At 57.9% G+C, this 20,558-nt stretch overlaps 1 protein-coding gene across 7 annotated transcripts in view; it reads left to right on the top strand.

Annotated features, from left to right (window-relative positions):
* Window positions 1-20,558, top strand: part of RPS6KA2 (ribosomal protein S6 kinase A2) — a 336,121-nt gene that overhangs the window by 270,769 nt on the left and 44,794 nt on the right. For all 7 annotated transcript variants that reach the window (XM_027552024.1, XM_027552026.1, XM_027552027.1 and 4 more), the window contains 5 exons: window positions 2,919-3,025; window positions 5,697-5,734; window positions 7,773-7,915; window positions 11,078-11,148; window positions 13,032-13,120. In XM_027552024.1, coding sequence (XP_027407825.1) covers window positions 2,919-3,025; window positions 5,697-5,734; window positions 7,773-7,915; window positions 11,078-11,148; window positions 13,032-13,120 — 448 coding nt within the window. The remainder of the gene's footprint in view (window positions 1-2,918; window positions 3,026-5,696; window positions 5,735-7,772; window positions 7,916-11,077; window positions 11,149-13,031; window positions 13,121-20,558) is intronic.

Genomic DNA, 20,558 nt, shown 5'->3' with positions numbered 1-20,558 from the left:
GCTCAGGGCTCAGGGCTCAGTGCTCGGGGCTCAGGGCTCAGGGCTCAGTGCTTGGGGCTCAGGGCTCAGTGCTCAGTGCTCGGGGCACAGTGGTCAGTGCTCGGGGCACAGGGCTCAGTGCTCAGGCTCAGGGCTCAGTGCTCAGGGCTCAGGGCTCGGGGCTCAGGGCTCAGTACTCAGGGCTCAGTGCTTGGGGCTCAGGGCTCAGGGCACAGGGCTCAAGGCTCAGGGCTCGGGGCTCAGGGCTCAGTGCTCGGGGCCCAGGGCTCAGGGCTCAGGGCTCAGGGCACAGGGCTCAGTGGTCAGTGCTCAGGGCATAGGGCTCAGTGCTCGGGCTCAGTGCTCAGGGCTCAGTGCTCAGGGCTCGGGGCTCGGGGCTCAGTGCTCAAGGCTCAGGGCTCGGGGCTCAGTGCTTGGGACTTGGGGCTCAGTGCTCGGGACTCGGGGCTTAGGGCTCAGTGCTCGGCGCTCAGGGCTCAGCACTCAGGGCTCAGTGCTCAGGACTCAGGGCTCAGTGCTCAGTGCTCGGGGCTCAGTGCTCAGTGCTCGGGGCTCAGTGCTCAGGACTCGGGGCTCAGTGCTCAGTGCTCAGGGCTCAGGGCTCAGTGCTCAGTGCTCAGGGCTCAGTGCTCAGGGCTTGGGGCTTGGGGCTCAGTGCTCAGTACTCAGTGCTTGGGGCACAGGGCTCAGGGATCAGTGCTCAGTGCTTGGGGCTCAGTGGTCAGTGCTCAGGGCACAGGGCTCAGTGCTCGGGCTCAGGGCTCAGTGCTCGGGGCTCAGGGCTCGGGGCTCAGGGCTCAGTGCTTGGGGCTCAGGGCTCAGTGCTCGGGGCACAGTGGTCAGTGCTCGGGGCACAGGGCTCAGTGCTCAGGCTCAGGGCTCAGGGCTCAGGGCTCAGGGCTCAGGGCTCAGTACTCAGGGCTCAGTGCTTGGGGCTCAGGGCACAGGGCTCAAGGCTCAGGGCTTGGGGCTCAGGGCTCTGTGCTCGGGGCACAGGGCTTGGGGCTCAGGGCTCAGTGCTCAGTACTCAGGGCTTGGGGCACAGGGCTCAGTGCTTGGGGCTCAGGGCTCAGGGCTCAGTGCTCGAGGCTCAGTGGTCAGTGCTCAGGGCATAGGGCTCAGTGCTCGGGCTCAGTGTTCAGGGCTCGGGGCTCGGGGCTCAGTGCTCAAGGCTCAGGGCTCGGGGCTCAGTGCTTGGGACTCGGGGCTCAGGCCTCAGTGCTCAGTGCTCAGGGCTCTGTGCTCGGGACTCAGGGCTCAGCACTCAGGACTCGGGGCTCAGGGCTCAGTGCTTGGGACTCGGGGCTCAGTGCTTGGGACTCAGGGCTTAGGGCTCAGTGCTTGGCACTCCGTGCTCAGGGCTCAGTGCTCAGGACTCAGGGCTCAGTGCTCAGGACTCGGGGCTCAGGGCTCAGTGCTCGGGGCTCAGGGCTCAGTGCTTGGGACTCAGGGCTCAGTGCTCAGGGCTCAGTGCTCAGGGTTCAGTGTTTGGGACTCAGGGCTCAGCACCTAGGACTCAGGGCTCAGGGCTCAGTGCTTGGGACTCGGGGCTCAGTGCTCAGGACTCGGGGCTTAGGGCTCAGTGCTCGGCGCTCAGGGCTCAGTGCTCAGGACTCAGGGCTCAGTGCTCAGTGCTCGGGGCTCAGTGCTCAGTGCTCGGGGCTCAGTGCTAAGGACTCGGGGCTCAGTGCTCAGTGCTCAGGGCTCAGTGCTCAGGACTTGGGGCTCAGTGCTCAGCGCTCAGTGCTCAGGGCTCAGTGCTCAGGGCTCAGTGCTTGGGACTCAGGGCTCAGTGCTCGGGGCTCAGGGCTCAGTGCTCAGTGCTTGGGACTCGGGGCTCAGTGCTCAGGGCTCAGTGCTCAGGGCTCAGTGTTTGGGACTCGGGGCTCAGCACCTAGGACTCAGGGCTCAGGGCTCAGTGCTTGGGACTCGGGGCTCAGTGCTCGGGACTCGGGGCTTAGGGCTCAGTGCTCGGCGCTCAGGGCTCAGTGCTCAGGGCTCAGGGCTCAGTGCTCAGGGCTCAGTGCTCGGGACTCGGGGCTCAGTGCTCAGTGCTCGGGGCTCAGTGCTCAGTGCTCGGGGCTCAGTGCTCAGGACTCGGGGCTCAGTGCTCAGCGCTCAGTGCTCGGGGCTCAGTGCTCAGGCCTCAGTGCTTGGGACTCAGGGCTCAGTGCTCAGGGCTCAGGGCTCAGTGCTCAGCACTCAGGGCTCAGCGCTCAGTGCTCGGGGCTCAGTGCTCTGGGCTTGGGGCTCAGGGCTCAGTGCTTGGGACTCGGGGCTTGGCACTCAGGACTCAGGGCTCAGTGCTCAGTGCTCGGGGCTCAGGGCCCAGGGCTCAGTGCTCAGCACTCAGGGCTCAGCGCTCAGTGCTCGGGGCTCAGTGCTCTGGGCTTGGGGCTCAGGGCTCAGTGCTTGGGACTTGGGGCTTGGCACTCAGGACTCAGGGCTCAGTGCTCAGTGCTTGGGGCTCAGGGCCCAGGGCTCAGGGCTCAGTGCTTGGGACTCGGGGCTTGGCACTCAGGACTCGGGGCTCAGTGCTCAGTGCTCCGGGCTCAGGGGTCAGGACTCGGGGCTCAGCGCTCGGGACTTGGGGCTTGGCGCTCGGGACTCGGGGCTCAGTGCTTGGGACTCGGGGCTCAGGGCTCAGTGCTCAGGGCTCACGGCTAGTCCTCGGGGCTCAGTGTTCAGGACTCAGGGCTTAGTGCTCAGGGCTCATGGCTAGTCCTCGGGGCTCAGTGCTCAGGGCTCGGTGATCAGGGTTCAGTACTCAGTGCTCGGGGCTCTGAGCACTGTGATTTGGGGCTCGACGCTCAGGACTTGGGGCTCGGGGCCCAGGGCTCAGGGCAGGCCTCAGGAGCAGCGTCCTGCTCTCTCCACCCAGCGGACCGAGCAGGCTGAGTCTCCTCTGTCTCCTGCAGGTGATGTTCACGGAGGAGGACGTCAAGTTCTACCTGGCGGAGCTGGCCCTGGCCTTGGACCACCTGCACGGCCTGGGCATCATCTACAGAGACCTGAAGCCAGAGAAGTGAGCAGCCCCCCGCCCCGCCGAGACCTCGCTCTGTCCCTGTTCCCCTGTGTGCACACACCAGGCTGGAGGCCGGGGACGTCCTGGTGCCACCCCCGCACACGGGGATTCCACCTGCCTGCCCCCCGGAAGGGGCCAGACGCAGGCATGGCTTGTGCTGAGACGTGTGGGATGGCCCCGCTCCCCACCTGACCCTCTGAACACCTCCTGCCCAGGCTGCACCCCTGCGGTTCAGGGGAGGCTGGGCAGGCTGGAGGCGGCCCTCCGCCCCTCCAACCACACCTGCTGTCCCCCTTAGGTGGGGCCCGTCCTGCAGGGGCCCATCCCCCACACACCTCCTCCTCCAGGCTGGCCTCTGGCCCACCTCCACCTCCAGGTTCTGGAAGCCCTTCAGCTGCCTCAGCGGGCCCGTTTCTAGGTGATGAGTCAGTTGAGCTGCTCCAAGGTTTTCTAAAAGACAGTGGACCAGATTCGCAGCCCAGATCCCAAATAGATTCCTGTATCTTTGGCAACGATCATCTGTAATGTTGTTTCTACGATATTTTGCTAATCCAGTCTAAATTTTTTTAAAGTCCCCCCACATAGTAATATTCTTATTTCAGGCATTTCCCTGCTATTTTCTATGCAGAGCTAACAGTCTAGGAGGGACCCACTTGGAAAGGAGGGGTCTGTAGGGTGCTGTTTTAAGTTCAGTGGTCTCTGCTGCAGAGTTGGTGATTTCTCAACCCTCTGAAGTGGTTGACAACACCCCCCAACCCACCCCCCCTCCCCCCGTAGACGGAGGTCCATGCCTGCCGCTGGATAGGTGGGGCCTGGAGGGACCCCAAGGCTTGAGGCGAAAGGCAACCCAGGTCCCGAGGGCCCAGGAGGTGAAACTCCCCGCCTTATTCTCCGTCCCTTACTCCTTCACCTGCCGCGACCTGAGAAAAGCACACACTCTGCTCTGAGACGCAGCCGCCACTGACGGAAGCACTCGGGTTTGCCCGGAGGCCAGGAATGTTGGCAACGCCTCTGACGCAAAGCGCGTTTGCCTGACACCCACGCCCGGCATCAGCCTGAGCGCCCGCTGGGCAGAGCATCTCTGGCCGCACGTGTAAATGATGAATGTGTGAATAGCCGTGAAAGGCCCTCTCCTGGGTGTCCCCGTGCCCGGCAAACGCCGCCTTCACCGCGGGCGCGGGGCCACCATCACCCCTGCCCTGAGCCCTGGGCCACCCGGAGGGCAGCACCCCGAGTCTCCCTCTGGTTAAGGATCAGAGAGATCCGGACAGTTAGACGTGGTAATACGTCAGTGCAGGCGGAAGAACGAGAATTAGGAGTTAATCTTGAGAGTTGCTCACTTCTGGGGCAAAGGTGAAGTGTGCCTTGGAAGCAAAGACGAGAACATTTGCTTCTTTCATTATAGATGTCACCTCAGTTATATGCTGTAGGTTTTTCCTGCCCTTTTCCATGAAATAGTGGGTATTTTAATCCCATGGCTGATTTTTTTTAATTGTGGCAAGGTGAGTATAACATAAAATGGACCATCTTGACCATCTGCAACGGCACAGGTTAGTCGTGTCAAGAGCACTGACACTGTTGTACGTCACCACCCTCCGTCCCCAACTCTCCATCCTGCAAAACCGACACTCTTCCCCGTGGAAACACCGCCTCCCACCCCCCACTCCCCGTCTCCACGGACCTGACCGCTCTGGGTCCCCACGCAAGTGGGGTCACATGGCATCCGTCCTGTCCCGCTCTGGGTCCCCACGCGAGTGGGGTCACACAGCATCTGTCCTGCTGTGACCGACACTGCCCTCCGCCTAGTGTCCTCCTGGTGACCTGTGTCCCAGCTCCCTCCCTTTCCCAAATGTGTTTAAGGATCCACATGTTAATCCTCACAGTGTACATCCCAGTCTCTTTGGAGCTGGGCTGACACCTCCCAGGAGCTGGGGGAGCAGGGTTTAGTTACAGCAAAGAGCGAGACGGGGTGACCAGAAGCCCCCCAGGAGCCGTGGGCTGCAACCTGGAGCAGGGCCTCGCAGGGCGCTGGCCTGCCTCCAGCCCCACCGTGCCCCCCGCAGGAGCAAGCCCGGCCCCACGGCAGAGAGCCGGGGGCGGCAGGACAGGGCTCCTGGTGGGGCTCCCAGGTGGCCCACGCCCGCGACGAGGGCCGGGGCCAGGGGACCAGCCTGAGATCTCACGGGTTTCCCTGGAGCTCGGGGCTGGTCCCAAGAGCCAGGACAGGGCTCCCGGGGAGATCCGGGGAGAAGGAGTGGGCTCCGGCCAGCCAGCGCCCGCCTGGGGACAGGAGATCCCTGAGGGGCTCTGTGTCTGCACAGCTCAGGCGCTCCTGGCCCATCCCAGCCCTGTTCTCACAAGGCAGGCAGTCCTGGGGGCGGGGGGGCAAACCGTCCCCCCGGGCTTGAGAAGGTCTCAGACCTGCCATCCCCCGCGAGCCTGGTGAACAGGTACAAGGACACAGGGGTGCCCCCTGCCCCATACACCAAGGGTCTGTGCGCGCCCAACCCAGCGGAAGCTGCTGACCAGAGACGCAGCAGCCGGGGGGCCAGCAGGCACCCCCTATCTGGCATGGAGACTGCTCCCCGGGGCCTGGGCGGGTCCCCTGGTGTCCACGTGCCCTCTCCCGTGTCTCTTCTCAAAGCATCTGTTTTCCTCCCCTTTCTTCCAGCATCCTCCTGGACGAAGAGGGGCATATTAAGATCACAGGTGTGTAAGTCTCCCCTACCCCCAACTGTTGACTTTGTCCCGGCCCTGGTACACGGGGCGCCAGCCCAGGCCCCCATCAGCAGCGCGTGCACACGCGTCCCCGTGGCTGCAGCTCCTTCTGGTCTCCCTGAGGCCTCTTCTCTCCTCTGGGCTGGCTCACCCCACTCCTGATGCCCCACCACGTCCCTGCGCAGAGCACAGAGTAACTGACAGTAACTTCTCTCTAATGTCACAGTTAGACTTTTTAAGCTTCTCGTGAATTATGCATGAGAACGTGGCACTAATGTGACAAACCCTTCAGGAGGCACCCTAGGGGCAGGGGGCCACAGGTTGGAAGGCGCCTGCAGTGTCTACTGGTGTGGCTGCTGCAGAGCCCACTCTGACCTGATGGTGCCTCTGTGCTGCCCACAGAGGGCAGCAGAAGAGACTAACGCTTACAAGCTGGAACCTAAACCTGACTCTGCACCCGGGTAAAACAGTTCTGAAGTGCCAGCCAGGCGTTTCATGGAGATTTTAGGTTCTGGTAATACCTTTCCGGGTTTCTCTGCTGAGTGAGGAACTGCGCACATGTGTTATATAAACCACGTGTACACATGTGTACAGAGGTAGCTGGAATAAGCATGAGCAGTCACATTAAATGTATGTGTCACATCATAGGGTTTTCTTTTGGTGTTAGTTATACAAGGTCTTGTCGGTCTTCATAGAACTGAATGGTTCAGAACTTCAGCTTCTTCAGCATCAGCAGTCGGGGCACAGACTTGGATTACTGTGATGCTGAATGGTTTGCCTTGGAAACGAACAGAGATCATTCTGTCATTTTTGAGATTGCACCCTAAAACTGCATTTCAGACCCTTTTGTTGACCATGATGGCTACTCCATTTCTTCTAAGGGATTCTTGCCCACGGTAGTAGACATAGTGGTCACCTGAGTTAAATTCACCCATTCTGGCCCATTTTAGTTCTCTGATTCCTAAAATGTTGATGTTCACACTTGCCATCTCCTGCTTGACCACTTCCAATTTGCCTTGGTTCATGGACCTAATGTTCCGGTTCCCTATTCAGTGCTGTTCTTTGTAGCCTCGGACTTTACTTTCACCTCCAGACACATCCACAACTGGCATCGCTTCGGCTCTGGCCCAGCCGCTTCACTCTTTCTGGGGCTGTTTCTCTGCTCTTCCCCCACAGCACACTGGACACCTGCCGCCCTGCGGGGCTCATCAGAGGATTTTGGCTTCCTCTGATGCAATCGTTGCCATCTCTGTTATTTATTAGTGACCCCGAGTTAGTCATTTGTCATGATCTGTCATTTTGGCACAAATGACAGACAAGCCCCCGAGACTCTCATGTGCAGAGCAAGTCGCTTCGGCCGTGAGTGTCAGACCCACGGGGGTGGCGGGGAGGCTGTCTTAGCCGCGGGCTCGCTTGGTCCTCACTCCGCCCGGGAGGAGGTTAGGTAGCCTGAAGTTCACAGATGATGAACTGGAGGGGTCTGTAGTCTCAGGACCGGCGGGCTCACTGTGTCCCCCACCCGCTGGGTGCAGTAACAGGAGCGTGGCAGGACGGCCCCCTTGGCTGGCTTTGAGGATGAGATCTGGGGACGGTGACCCACGGCAGGAGCTCCAAAGCCCCGTCAGACTTGTCTGTCTTCTGCTTCTTGCCTCACCACTGGGGGCCACCTTCCTGAGTACCCTTGTGCCCGTGACCCTTTTCTGGTCCCTTCCTTTGGAATAGGGGTCCTCTCCCTGCCCGTCCATCAGAGCAACTCCAGAGCCTCTCCCCAGGCCGCCGACATCCAGGGTGTCCTGCCAAAAACGGCCTCTGGGGAAGTGGCGTCGGGCATCAGAACACAGACTCTTGGTACCCTTGCGAGCACTCCTGCACGTGTTCATCCCGACAGAATCTCACGGGGAGGCGCGGGGCCTGGCTCAGCCTCTGCAGGCCGCGTGGCCCCGGGAGGGAGGTGGGGAGGGCTGGCCGGGCAGCCAGGGGTCTGAGCACCACCCAGAGACTGAGCGCTGTGTGCGGTGTGTCCCTGTAGATTTCGGGCTGAGTAAAGAGGCCATCGACCACGACAAGAGAGCCTACTCCTTCTGCGGGACGATCGAGTACATGGCGCCTGAGGTGGTGAACCGGAGGGGCCACACGCAGAGTGCGGACTGGTGGTCCTTCGGCGTGCTCATGGTAGGGCGTGCGCGCGGTGGGGCGTGCTCGTGGTACGGCGTGCGCGCGGTGGGGCGTGCTCGTGGTAGGGCGTGCGCGCGGTGGGGCACCCACAGTCTACAGGCGCCCGGGACGCTGTGCCCTGTGCGCCCACCCACCCCCATAGCACAGAGATCCGGGAACAACCCAGGAAAACAATGCCCATTGTGTGACTCATCCATTCCTGAGCCTGGCATTTCCTGGCAGCCTCCCCTCCATCCTCCCCAGGCTCCCAGCATCGGGAAACAGAGCTGGGATTCAGCTAAGGATACAGATGTGTGAAGAGTCAGACCTTCTTTATCCTTAACGCTCTTAATGTTATTTTAAAGGGTGCGGTCATTTCCAGATTAAAGATGCTTTTCTTACTTCAATCACAGAATCCCTCCACTTAGTCATAAAAGTCACCATGAACCAAAATACACGAGTGGAGCATTTTTACATATACGTCTAGAAATGTGGATTTTCTTCGGATCTTTCGTTCGCAGAGCATGCAGCAAACACCTTCTAGACGGGATGTCCCGTAGTCACGACAAAAGGGGTGCTGGCCCACGCGGTCCTCCCGTCCTCAGCCTTCCTCGTCCCCTGCCCCCGTCCAGCCCCCCTGCACCGGGCCCTGGGCTGGCGGCCCCTCCACGTTTGTGAGTCCTCAGCAGGAACCAGACCTCTGAGGTTCTTGGGTCTGACACTGGATGGGAGAAGCATCGTGGCCTCTCCGGGTTGTCCAGCCCCCTCCTCCTTGTGCGTCTAACGGATGAGGAGACCGAGTGACGGGAGTTCTCGGAGATTCCACGGAGGTTGTTCGGCTGCCTCTTTCCAGCAGACGCCTCGCACCCTGGCCACAGGACCTCTGGCCTCTGTCCTGCAGGGTGTCACTCCTGTGCCTTCCGGCCGGCACCCAGGAGGCTCACTTGGTCTCTAGCTTCTGGTCGTTGGCCCCGCAGACTCAGAAGTGTAGGCTGATTGGACTTGTCAGTGCAGACCCCGACCTCTGTCTGTAGGGCAGACACGTTGAACCAGCTCAGGGGACAGGGGTCAGTTCCCACGGCCTCAGCCAAGATGCCAGCGCACGGGTTTCCAGAAGAGACCGCCTGCCGTGCTGGGCAGCACCCCCACCTCCAGAGTCAGTGTGATCTCTCCCCTCCAGCCACTCACAAGGAAGTCAAACTGTGATGAGAAGGCTGCTCCCCAAACAGAGTCACAGCAAATGAAGCGGGTTAATCCAGACAAGGTGATCGGCACAAGCTGCTGACCTCACGCGGCCCCATGAGTGCTGGCTGCCAGGGGCTGGTGATGCTCTCTGCGTTCTTGGTTATTTAGACCGCGAGTGGCCTCAGCTGAGACTCAGTCCGTCTTCACGGCGGAGGCCCCTGAGATGGGACGTCCAGCTGTCCCTTCCGACCAGCCGTCTCTCTTTAGACACATCAGTGAGACCATCAGGTTAGCTTCTCCCCTGAAAGGTAACCGCCTCCTCGCCTCTGCTCCCATCCATGTGGGTGCTCCCCCGTCGCCCTGTCTGGAGGGTGTGCGGTGGGGGTGGGCGTGGGGCGTCAGCACCCTCACTGCACATTTTACCAGAAGTTTGGTCTCACCTTCCTGACATGGGCTTCCCGGTCCCAGGTCACAGCTCTGCATCTTCAGAAGCGATTCCAGTTCTTCAGCCTCCATCCCCCTCTGTCCCCCTCCATCCTCCTGAGAAGCACGGGGCAGGGCGGCTCCCTGAGGGCCCCCGGCTTGCGCCTGTGCCTGGACCCCGCCCCTACACTCTCCGAGCCCTCAGGGTGCACACTGTCCTCACCAGAGACCACACAGCGGTTCCGCAGGGAGCCCGTGCCTGAAGCTCTGAGGTCACAGAACGCCACGTGTGTCTCTGTGTACCTGACGTTCATCAGTGGCAGAGCCCGAGGCCGGCCTGAGCCTGGGGAGAAGGACCGTCTCAGCGGCCAGCACAGCACAGAAGACTGCACGCAAATCCACGCGCGGCAGAGCCACCCGGAGTTGGCGCTGTGAGGCTTCTGGGGGAGCGGGGCCATGCTGTCCACCTCGCCCACGTCTGTATATATTAAGACAACAGACACAAAATCTAAAATATGCCTTACATGCTGCTTTCTGGTCAAAGTCATTGCATGTTTAATAAATGGAGAGACTGAAAGAGGGAAAAAAGGAACCGTGAAGACACAAGAAGAAAGATGAAATGAAAAGCAGCCAGGAGAAGAGACGTGAAAGGCAGACGAGAAGAGAGGAGGGCGGGAGCGGCGCTCGGGCTCTGTGTCCTCTTGGCGCTTTGCCTCACCTTGGCTCATGAACACAAGCGTCTCATCTTGTGCCATGAACACCTGTCTCTGTGAGGGTCTCCCGGGCGCAGGGGAGACCTTCACGGGTCCCCAGCCCAGGAAGGTCTAGGCCCCGAGGGTCCACAGGCAGTGAGTGCAGAGCATGCCTGGGCTCCCCGGCCCACCCCCGCCTCTGCGCCCCAGGAAATGGCCCAGAACTTTGGAGACAGTGGCCCAGAGAGGCTGGCCTCTCGCCCCTGCTGTCTGCCGCGGTCCTCACTGCAGGGACTGTCCGGCCACCCTGCTCTTGGGCGCAGGACACTCTGTCCTGAATTACCCGCTTAGGGGCCGGTCTGCTCCACCGTTCAGTGTCTCATGACCGCTGGGTGGGGATCACAGTAGGGTGAAGGAGGAGGGTTGTCCTGATGATGATGAGTCTGCACGGCTCTCAGAGTCCACGGTGCATCCTCGCATTCGATCTGGACCGAGAGATCTCCCCCCGCCCCAGCCCCCGCCTCCTTCTCGCTGAGCTGCTCCACTGCACCCTCCAGGGAAGGACGGGTCCTCAGTCGCCCCGTGGAGGGTGTGTGGCCATATCCTGCCATCCCTGCAGGTCCCCGTCCCAGCACTGACCCCTGCTCCCTGTCGTGGAGCTGAGTTGGTGACTGTTGATCGCCCGCCCATCCATCTCTGCAGTGAACGCTGAGGCCCACCATGCAGCTCTGTTCCAAGCAACCACGTGGGCCAGCCTGCACGTATTTGACCAGGACTTCGAATGGCCGCGTGAACTCGGGCGCACGCTGCCCGTCTGGGTCTCTCCACTGGGCAGTGGGGTTGGTCTGAACACTTGCTCCTGTTCTGTGTTGCTCTGCAGTTCGAGATGCTCACGGGGTCACTGCCGTTCCAGGGGAAGGACAGGAAGGAGACCATGGCCCTCATCCTCAAGTGAGTCAAACTCCCACCGTGGGATCCACCCCAGCACTTGCTCGCCCCTTCTGATAGCAAGAGCTTCCGTCTTTGAAACCAGGAGTGTCCAGTAGGCAGTGATGGTAGTGAGCACCCTTGGCATTTCCCTGTCAGTGGATAAAGCGAGTGGGGTGTGATTCTGATGAAATCTTCTATTGAAGATTCTGTCTCCCATTTGTGAAGCTCATCAAAGTTGTCCCGTGGCAGGGTCTTTAGACGTGATGGCGGATGACCTTCAGAAACGCAGACTCAGGGGCAGAGGGCGCAGGAGCTCCCGAGAGAGCCTCCTGCTCTGCCTGTCGCCTGCACGTGTAGGGGCCTCAGCTCTCCTGCCTGACATGGGCAGGACTCGTGTGTCCCGTGTGACTGAGTGTGCATGCTAAGTCGCTTCAGTCGTGTCTGACTCTTTGCGACCCCATGGACTATAGCCCACCAGCCTCCTCTGTCCATGGGATTTCCCAGGCAAGAATACTGGAATGGGTCGCCATTTCTTCCTCCAGGGGATCTTGCCAGCCCAGGGATCAAACCCTTGTCTCATGTCTTCTGCATTGGCAGGTGGGTTCTTTACCACTAGCGTTGTCTGGGAAGCATGTGACTAAGGGTGAACATAACTTTCTCCTTAATGTTCACGCAGAATATTTTACCATGAAAATAGGTTTTGCATTTAGAACCCTAGAAAGAGATCTAAACACAGAGCCTGTCTTTCTGTAGTATCTTTTTTTAAAACATCATTTTGTTTTATTGGCTTCACTGCATGGCTCCTGGGATTCACCAGAGTTCCCCAACCAGGGATTGAACCCACGCTCCCTGCAGTGGAAACACCAGGTCCTAACAGCTGGACCAGCAGGAAGTCTCTTGCTGTAACTCCTTAAATGTGAACAGGCGTCATCTGAGCCAGATGTCAGACAGCAATCTGTGGGAGAGAGAAGCAGGTGGAGGGCAGACGCGAGCGGGCGAGTGGCCCCTGGAACGGGTGGACTCCAAGTCACTCCAGCTCTCCCTGCTCGGGGGGTTGGGGGGCGTGGAGGGGGTGCTCACCACACCTGCAGGAGAAGCTGTGAAGCTGCTTGGCCTCATGACCAGCTCTCTCAAACTCTGCTTGCAGGTGAACACACAACTTTTGTAAAACCGAGAGGCACCTACAAACCTTGCATTTTTGTAGATCACGTCATTTTATAAATAAGAGGCATCCCATAATAAGAGGCATCCCATGAACAATGTTTCCTGTATCAGGGGACCTTGTACTGTGATGACGGGCGTAACTGCAATCTGCTGTTTCTATTGGTGGTCTCTGCTCCTTTTCATTCTAAGGGGGCACAAGACCTTTTTCTGGAGCTAGAATAATTTCCTCGCAGCAAATCCCAGGTGTGAACTTACAGCCTGTCACTTGGGAGTGACAGCATTTCTGAAGGGGCAGCACCAGACTGTGGTCACGTGGTTCCTGAAGGTAGGGGGTGTCCAGGACCCCAGGGGCCTGCAAGGCCCTCCTTTCCCAGATGTGGCCACAGACTAAACTGGAGGCTCATGGGAGAATCCAGCTGCCTCATCAAACCAAGAGAGATTCCCAAAATGTCAGCAACACCACTCGTCTCTCCAAAGCCTTTGATGGCATTGTCTCAGAAAACATAGTTAATTTCCATTTAAAATGTTACTTATGTTCATGGGAGCATTGCTGTTTATTTTTAGGGGCTTTATTGTTTTTAATGAATTATTAAACAGCTGCTGTGAATAGCTGCTCTGGTCACATAGGTTTGATTGGATTTCTCTGTGGATGCTGACTGCAAAAACCCAGAGCACTGGAGCAAGCTCTGGCCCGCCTTGGGCTCATCTTTCTTCCCCTAAAATATGACTGTGCTTTTCAGAGCCAAGCTAGGCATGCCGCAGTTCCTCAGCGTGGAGGCCCAGAGTCTGCTGAGAGCGCTTTTCAAACGGAACCCCTGCAACCGGCTGGGTAAGCCCCCCTGACCCCTGAGCCACCCGGGGCTGCCCGGGGGGTGATTGGAACGTGGAGGATGCACAGGTGTGAACCAGCGGGGAGCGGAGCTCAGGGGGAGCTCTGCGTGGCAGCGCCAGGTGGGGGGCTGGAATACCAGGACCCCGTCCCACCGGGCACTTCCTTGCTGTGCAACCTTCGGCAGAGGGCTGCCCCTCTCTGCGCCTGGGTTCCTGACCTGTGAAGCGAGGGTCGTAGCAGAGCTTCTTCACAGGGTTGTGAGGAAGACCTCCAGAGCCAGCACGACACCTGACACATAGGAAACACGCAGTGTGTTGGACAAAGGAACGTGTGGAAGCAGAGAGAATCGGAGTGCACAGGTCTGGGGGGTGGGGAGGGCATCTTTCTTTCCCTGCCGCTTGGACAGATAGAGTTGTCCAAGGCTCAGTTACTGGCAGAAGAAACCATCGTCCTGTGCAGTGCGTTTTAACAGGTCTTATTAAACTGTTTCCTGAGATCACTGCAAAAAGGCAGAGTGGGCGAGGGACTGTTGGGCTGTCTCTAGAAGGGCTGGCAGCACCAGACAAAGAAGAATGAAGCGCCCGGCTGGGTCCTGAGTCCACGCCAGAAGCAGAACAAGAGAGAACCAGCGGTGGAGAAGAGGGACCGCTCTGGTCTATCACCCTGAGAAGTCATCACGCAACCTCCCACCAGTAGATCTGCTGATGATCGAAACTTTGATTTCAGTACTGAAGTTTTGTTATGAAAATCCGCCCAGTCTCTGCCTTGTCATTTGTGAGTGCCATAACAAACTCCGAACACCTGTTCTGTTAGGGATGCATATGTGAGCATGTGTGCAAAGCACTTGCCTCCTAGGTAGCAGGCACACAACTCCACTCCCAACTGCTCTGCCCTTGGGCAGTGCCCAGGTATGGTCTCACCTGCCTAACCTCCCCAGAGGCAGAAACTGGAGTCAGGAACTGGAAATGAAGACATTAGCTCGTTTATCCACTCAAGCACACAGAACAAGCAGCTCAGTCTCGTCTCTCGTAGCGATTGAAGACTTTTGTTTGGGAGTCCCTCTTTCCTTTCAAATAGCATGGTATTTGGTGGGGAGAATTCATGGCATTGGTGGGCGACTGTGACCAAACCAAAGGGAGGGGAAATGTATTTGTTCTTCCTTTATTTCGGAAAAAGGAAAGAATTTTCTAAATTTACTTTTGTCTTAGACTTTAACATCACAAAAATCATAGTTCTCTAACCCAGAATATTGTTCTGTTATTTAGTTTGCATACCTGATGAGAGAGAAAGATGGATTGGTCTCATTTAGGTGGATAATCATCAAATTACACTAGCCTAGTGGAGCCTGTAGCAGCTTGGAAAACAGCCCATCCATGGCCAGAGAATGCCCTCCTGATGATCTCTAAAGTGAATTATTGTAAAGGCCCAGGAGTTATGGACCATCCTGCGAGCCCACTTCATATTAATGTCATAGGATGTGCAGACTCACATAAAGAGGAAATCATAGTCGGAATTATTACTCACCCAACTTGACCCAGGTCGGCTGCTAAATTTAATTGCCTTAAATCTTTGGCCTATAAAGTGAAAATTATGTTGTGTAGATTAATTTTGCTCTACACAGGCAGCTCAATTAGAAGGCTGGGACTTCTTCCCCCTTTTGATTGCCCTGAGCCTTATTCTTGACCCACCCCCCAAAGTCCCCTGGCCGTTTGGTGAGTTTGTCAACATCAGAAGATCTCACCTAAGCCCTGGGTCCTCTCGTCAATCTGTGGTTTGACCCCATCACCTTCAAGTCAGCCCAGATCTCTGTCGATTGATCCTTGAACTGTAGAGGGGTCCCCTCTGCCCAAACTTCTGCTCTTCATCTATGACCAACCTGCTGCTGCTGCTGCTAAATTGCTTCAGTCGTGTCCGACTCTGTGCGACCCCAGAGACTAGACAGCATATTAAAAAGCAGAGATATTACTTCGCCAACAAAGGTCCGTCTAGTCAAAGCTATGGTTTTTCCTGTGGTCATGTATGGATGTGAGAGTTGGACTATAAAGAAAGCTGAGTGCTGAAGAATTGATGCTTTTGAACTGTGGTGTTGAAGAAGACTCTTGAGAGTCCCTTGAACTGCAAGAGATCCAACCAGTCCATCCTAAAGGAAATCAGTCCTGAATAGTCATTGGAAGGACTGATGCTAAAGCTGAAACTCCAATATTTTGGCCACCTGATGCAAAGAACTGACTCATTGGAAAAGACCCTGATGCTGGGAAAGATTGAGGGCAGGAGGAGAAGGGGACAACAGAGGATGAGATGGCTGGATGGCATCACCGACTCGATGGACATGAGTTTGAGCAAGCTCCAGGAGTTGGCAATGAACAGGGAGGCCTGGTGTGCTGCAGTCCATGGAGTCACAAAAAGTTGGACATGACTGAGCGACTGAACTGAACTGATCAGGGCCCTAGCCATATGGGGTCAGGGGCCAGCTTGCCCCAGGGTGAACTCATCCCAACTAATCACATTTCCAAATAAGGTTTCCCATGAAGTTTTGGGGTTAGGACTTGACCACATGAATTTGGAGGAACACAGCTCAGTACCTCCGAGAGTGAGTCCATAGCATCTGCAGTGGAAGAATTGGCGGGAGTTCAGCTGGTTGGTGTCACGCACCTGGCAGGTGACAAGACTGAGGCCCTTGCCCCAGATCACCTGCTGGAGGTGGCTGCCGAGCCTGGAGATGGTGTTTCCACCCTGTCGTCCCCTGAAGGCACGACATCCTCACCCAAAGAGTCCGAGTGTAGGTCCCCTGGCCACTGCTGGCCATGGGCGTGCCCTGTCCAGTGAGGTGCCCCGCACAGCTGTGGCAGGTGCTGGGGACACAGGTCAGTGGTGCTGCCCGGGAAGCCCGGTCATGTGGGTGAAGAGGCCAGAAATCTCGGGCGGATTTCACCCCTGCCTTTTCCCTGAGACCTGAGAAGGCTGAGGAGCCAGCAGAGGGAGCCCCCTCCCCTGGTAGGACGCAGTACCTAGAGGCAAGGGGCAGGGGCAGGGCGGGGCTGGGGGGACAGGCAGACGGAGGGGCAGGCAGGCCCCCAGCCAGGCCTGGCGGAGGCTCGGTGGCCAGGGGGTGGGACAGCAGGAAAAGCGTTTTCTGTGCCATAAGTGGAGAGATTTTACTTTTATATTTGTCCAAAATGGAGTCAAATGTGTGTCTATTTCAACCACGGTGCAAGTGGACCCAGCAGCTGGAAGACTGGACCATTTGGGCTTCACCCTTGTGTATTACGCACTGTGGTTTGTTCAGTGATGGAAGCAAGCGCAAAATATACCGGCTGCTGCAGTCAGGAGGGCCCCCCGGCAGGGCTGCCTGAGGGCCTGGGGTGCATCTCCAAGCCTTGTGTGTGTATTAGCCTGGAGGGGCAGTGGGGGGCGTGGGTTCTGGGCCAGAGAAACACTGCACACAGAGCCATGGAGGATCCTGTAGCACGTGAGAGCACGTGTGACCTCAGGTGGCCGAGGGGAGGCCCAGGGAGACCATGCAGGCTGAGCAGTCCCCAGGGTGGGACCCTCTGAGGACGCAGCGAGGCGGGTCTGGTTTTTCTGCCGATCATTCTGGTCATGAATTAGAGAAGGACCCTCCGGGGGTCCCTAGTTCATCCCTATGAACATCTGCAGCTTCTCTGGAGAGTCCTGGGACATCCCGGGCTCCTGGAAGACCAGGCAGCAGGATCTGGAGTCAGACGTGCCGCTGAGCATAAAACAGCATGGCTAGTGAGCTACCACCGACTGCCCGGGGAACACAGGGGCAGGGCTATCTGCTTGCGAGGGTTCTGCTCTTCCGGTTTCCGTCTCCTTTCCAGAGTCCACCTCCAGGGGCTGTGCTCTTCTGATCTGGCTTCATACACTGGCCACCCCGCTCTCCTGTCATCTCCTCCAGCCCTGCTGGCACCACCGAGACCTCGCGTGCTGGGCTGGCCCTTGATGGCTTGGTCATGATGAACACCCTGCCCCTCGAGGGGAGCTGACAGTTCCACACCAGCCCTGGGGATCTTCGGGGGCCCTGCCCTCAGTCGACAGGGCCCTGGGAGATACAGCCAGGGCTGAGCAAAGATTCTAAGCATCAGATGAAGTATCAAGCTGACCGAAGATACTTCACAGCCATGACGGTGACATGTAGATGATCTGTGGGTGATGAAGACGTAAAAAGGAGACCTAGTGTTCAAATCCTGGGCGGTTGTAGACTGGCCTCCAGGAGTGTGCGGGTTTGATGGAACGCAAAGTATGCAAGGAAAATAGCCAGACGTGAGCGGATTGTGGACACGCCCGAAAGAACTAGAGAGCGACTCTGTGACTCTCAGACAACAGACCCAGCACCAGATAGATAGTTCAGCAGTCACGAAGGGCCCACGGTTAAACATTTCCCCGAACTTTCTATGGCCAGGAAGATCGAAGGAAAACATTTTTGGCAGATCCTCAGAACTTTTGAGGGATGATTTACTGAGAATGTGGGAGCTTGTTGATGATTAAGTCCAGGAGGAAATGAACAGGCTCGCCTTGTTAAAACACGTGCAGGGGAAGGCTCCAGGTGACCAGGGTCAGAAGGGGTCAGGTCCCGGTCGCAGGCCCAGCGCCGCGTCTACAGCCGCGCCCAGTGGAGGCGGTTCCCACGGATGTAACATCACCACTGGACCAGCACGGAGAAGTCCAGACGTGGTCCAAAGAGCCACGTTCGGGAAGACGGCCCTCGAGTGATCACAACAGAAGTAATTAAATGTGGTACTTACTCGTGCTGCAGAGGATAAGCGTGAATTCTTGAATCTGCGTATTTGGCTGGCATCGGGGATCTTAGTGAAGACTCGCTAAACTGCCTAGAGATTGCTCTTCTGTTCTTAATGTTTCCATCCATGGGCACCTGCCTCTGTGTCTTCTTCTTGCCTCTGGGGACAGAGTGAGACTTGAGTGCGTTTGGTGACGACTCCATGCAAGTCAGCCGAGATTCAGCGACGAGCACAGACTCCCCTGGACTCTCCCAGGATGGATCTCTGCTCACTGCGTGTTTAAACAAAAAGGAGTTGTCAAGTGCAGAGTAGACTATGTTAACGTGTTTCAGGAGAAGATAAATAGAACTGGAATCCAAAATCATCACCCCACTTCCCCGAGGAAGGTTGACACAGGCTTCAGAGAGCTGCGTGCAGAAACTCTCTGATTTACATTTCCCTGCTTTGGAATACTTATAATTTTTGAGTCATAACCAAAGTGTCAGTTCACCGTCGAGTGTTTACTGAGGCCTAGAAGCACAGACATGGTGCAGAATCTCACTCAGCGGAAGAAGAAGGTGCAGATAAAAATGTGCCCAAGGAAACCCAGCTGGTGCAACAGAGACTTGTAGTTATACCAACACCTGTATTTCCTGTCTGTCTTGTTTTGTTTGGGTTCCAGCGGCGTGTCCTTGCAGACAATGAATGAGCGTGAAATGCAATGGGTAAAACATGCAAAAAAGACGGATGAAAGCATTTATCACTCGATCTTGTCCAGCTCTTTGCGACCCCGCAAAGGCTGTAGATTGTAGCCCGCCAGGCTCCCCTGTCCATGGGGATTCTCCAGGCAAGAATCCTGGAGTGGGTTGCCACTTCCTCCTTCAGGGGATCTTCCTGACCCAGGGATCGAATCTGGGTCTCTTGCATTGCAGGAGGATTCTTTACCATCTGAGCCACCAGGAAAGCCCCCCAAAAAGCTGAAAGAGTACAAATCAGAGGTGATTTTTCATTTTGCTTTACTCATGGTGGCCAGAAGTCTTTTTCAATCCTGAATCCTGGGCTTCAGCAAAGGAGGCCTGCGTGCAGGTGGGCACGAAGCCAGAACATTCATTGTCGACACATTCCCGCAGCTGCCTGGGCCCCTGGGAGGACTGCCAGGTGCTGGGGACGTCCAGGCTGGGCGAGCTCTCCAGACTCAGGTCAGGGGTTTCTCTGGAGATGGGCACGGACTTGCAGAGGGTCCTCAGACAATGCTGTTTCTCTCCACTACTGACAACGCTCCTGGCACTAGACGCTCGGGGCTTCCACATGAACGGACTCTCCCTGTCTCCGCAGACACCCACTGGGTCCTAGGATTCAGCGCAGTTCTGACCACCTGAGTTATCCTGGACCCCAGAGGGTCACGGTCACTCCCATCAGACCCCCCACCTCAGACACCAGCCAGGGGTCCCAGGTCGTCGCTGTGCTTCCTGCTGACCAGGTGTAAACCCAGGGTTCCCAGGACCACCCCCCTCCCCACCAGCTTTGGTAATTCAGAGAACAGATCGCAGACCTCAGGAAGGTGCTCCTGTGACTGTTACTGATTTATTGCACAGGATGCTCTAAAAGATTACATGAGGGACTTCCCTGGTGGTCCTGGGGTGCAGTGTCTCACTTAGTGGGAAAGCCCTCTGATGTGTCTGCCTCCCGGGTCCCTGGAGGGGAGCATTCCAGGTCTGACCCCTTCCTCCTGTCTCTGGTCATCTGCATACCAAAGGGTTGATCGGCAGGTCCTGGAGGCTAGTGTGGTGACAGAGGCAGGGGCTCTTTCCCACCGTGCTGGCCTGGCCAGGCTTCCCGGCCAAGGCGGGAGCCGGCTGGACCCTCACCCACCTAGAGATGACCTGATGCAGCTTCCCGACGAGGCCCACAGCAGGCTGTGTCTCCTGGGACCCCCCAGCGTCCCGGGGGGAGGGTCCCTCGGCTCCTCAGGCTGGAAGGTGAGGCTGGGCTGGGAGCTCCACAGGGACCGCAGTGGCTTGAGGTGGCCACGTGCCATCTGTCCTCCACGTCTTCCTGCCTCCCTCCCGAGGACGAGACCTCAGGTTGGGGTGGGGGCCGGCTGAGTGGGGCTGGACCTGGACAAGGTTCTGCACTGGGGCAGGGCTGGGCCCCTGGCGCTCGGGGTGCCTCCTGCACGGCCTGTTCCTTTGAGCTGGAAAGCCTTTTTCCCCTCGACGTGCAGCAGGAGCTGGACTTGCCCACTGGAGGCGGCCCGCCATCCCTTCCTTCCCGCGTCCGTGGCAAATCCCGCCTTCGTTAGTCTTGATGATCAGCACCTACTCACTCCCTGAGACATGGAGGTCCCGGCAGGGTTCACTCTGGGAGGTGTGGGATCCGTGACAACGTGTGTCCGCTGCCCTGAAGTCCTCCGCGCACCCCCTCCCTCGGGCCTCGGGATACAACGTCAGCAGCAAAGCGGGCAGAGGTGAAGCAGCAATAAGCAACGGGCAGCTCTGTCGTACTCAGTGCAGTGCTCGCGGGGTGGACGCGGCTCCCTGCTGGCCTGTCTCCAGGCTGCCGTCCTGCAGGACACCGTGTCCTCTCATCCTTCAGGAAGATCCGGCCCGCTGCTGGTTCTGATGGAGGCTGGGCCAGGCCTCCACGTCCTCGCCCAGCTGCCAGGGCAGCTCACAGCCACCGTTTGGGGCGTCCAG

The sequence above is a fragment of the Bos indicus x Bos taurus genome, chromosome 9 (assembly GCF_003369695.1).
Source record: "Bos indicus x Bos taurus breed Angus x Brahman F1 hybrid chromosome 9, Bos_hybrid_MaternalHap_v2.0, whole genome shotgun sequence".
In the NCBI taxonomy this organism is placed as follows: domain Eukaryota; kingdom Metazoa; phylum Chordata; class Mammalia; order Artiodactyla; family Bovidae; genus Bos; species Bos indicus x Bos taurus.
This window is presented reverse-complemented; position numbering and strand designations above follow the sequence as displayed.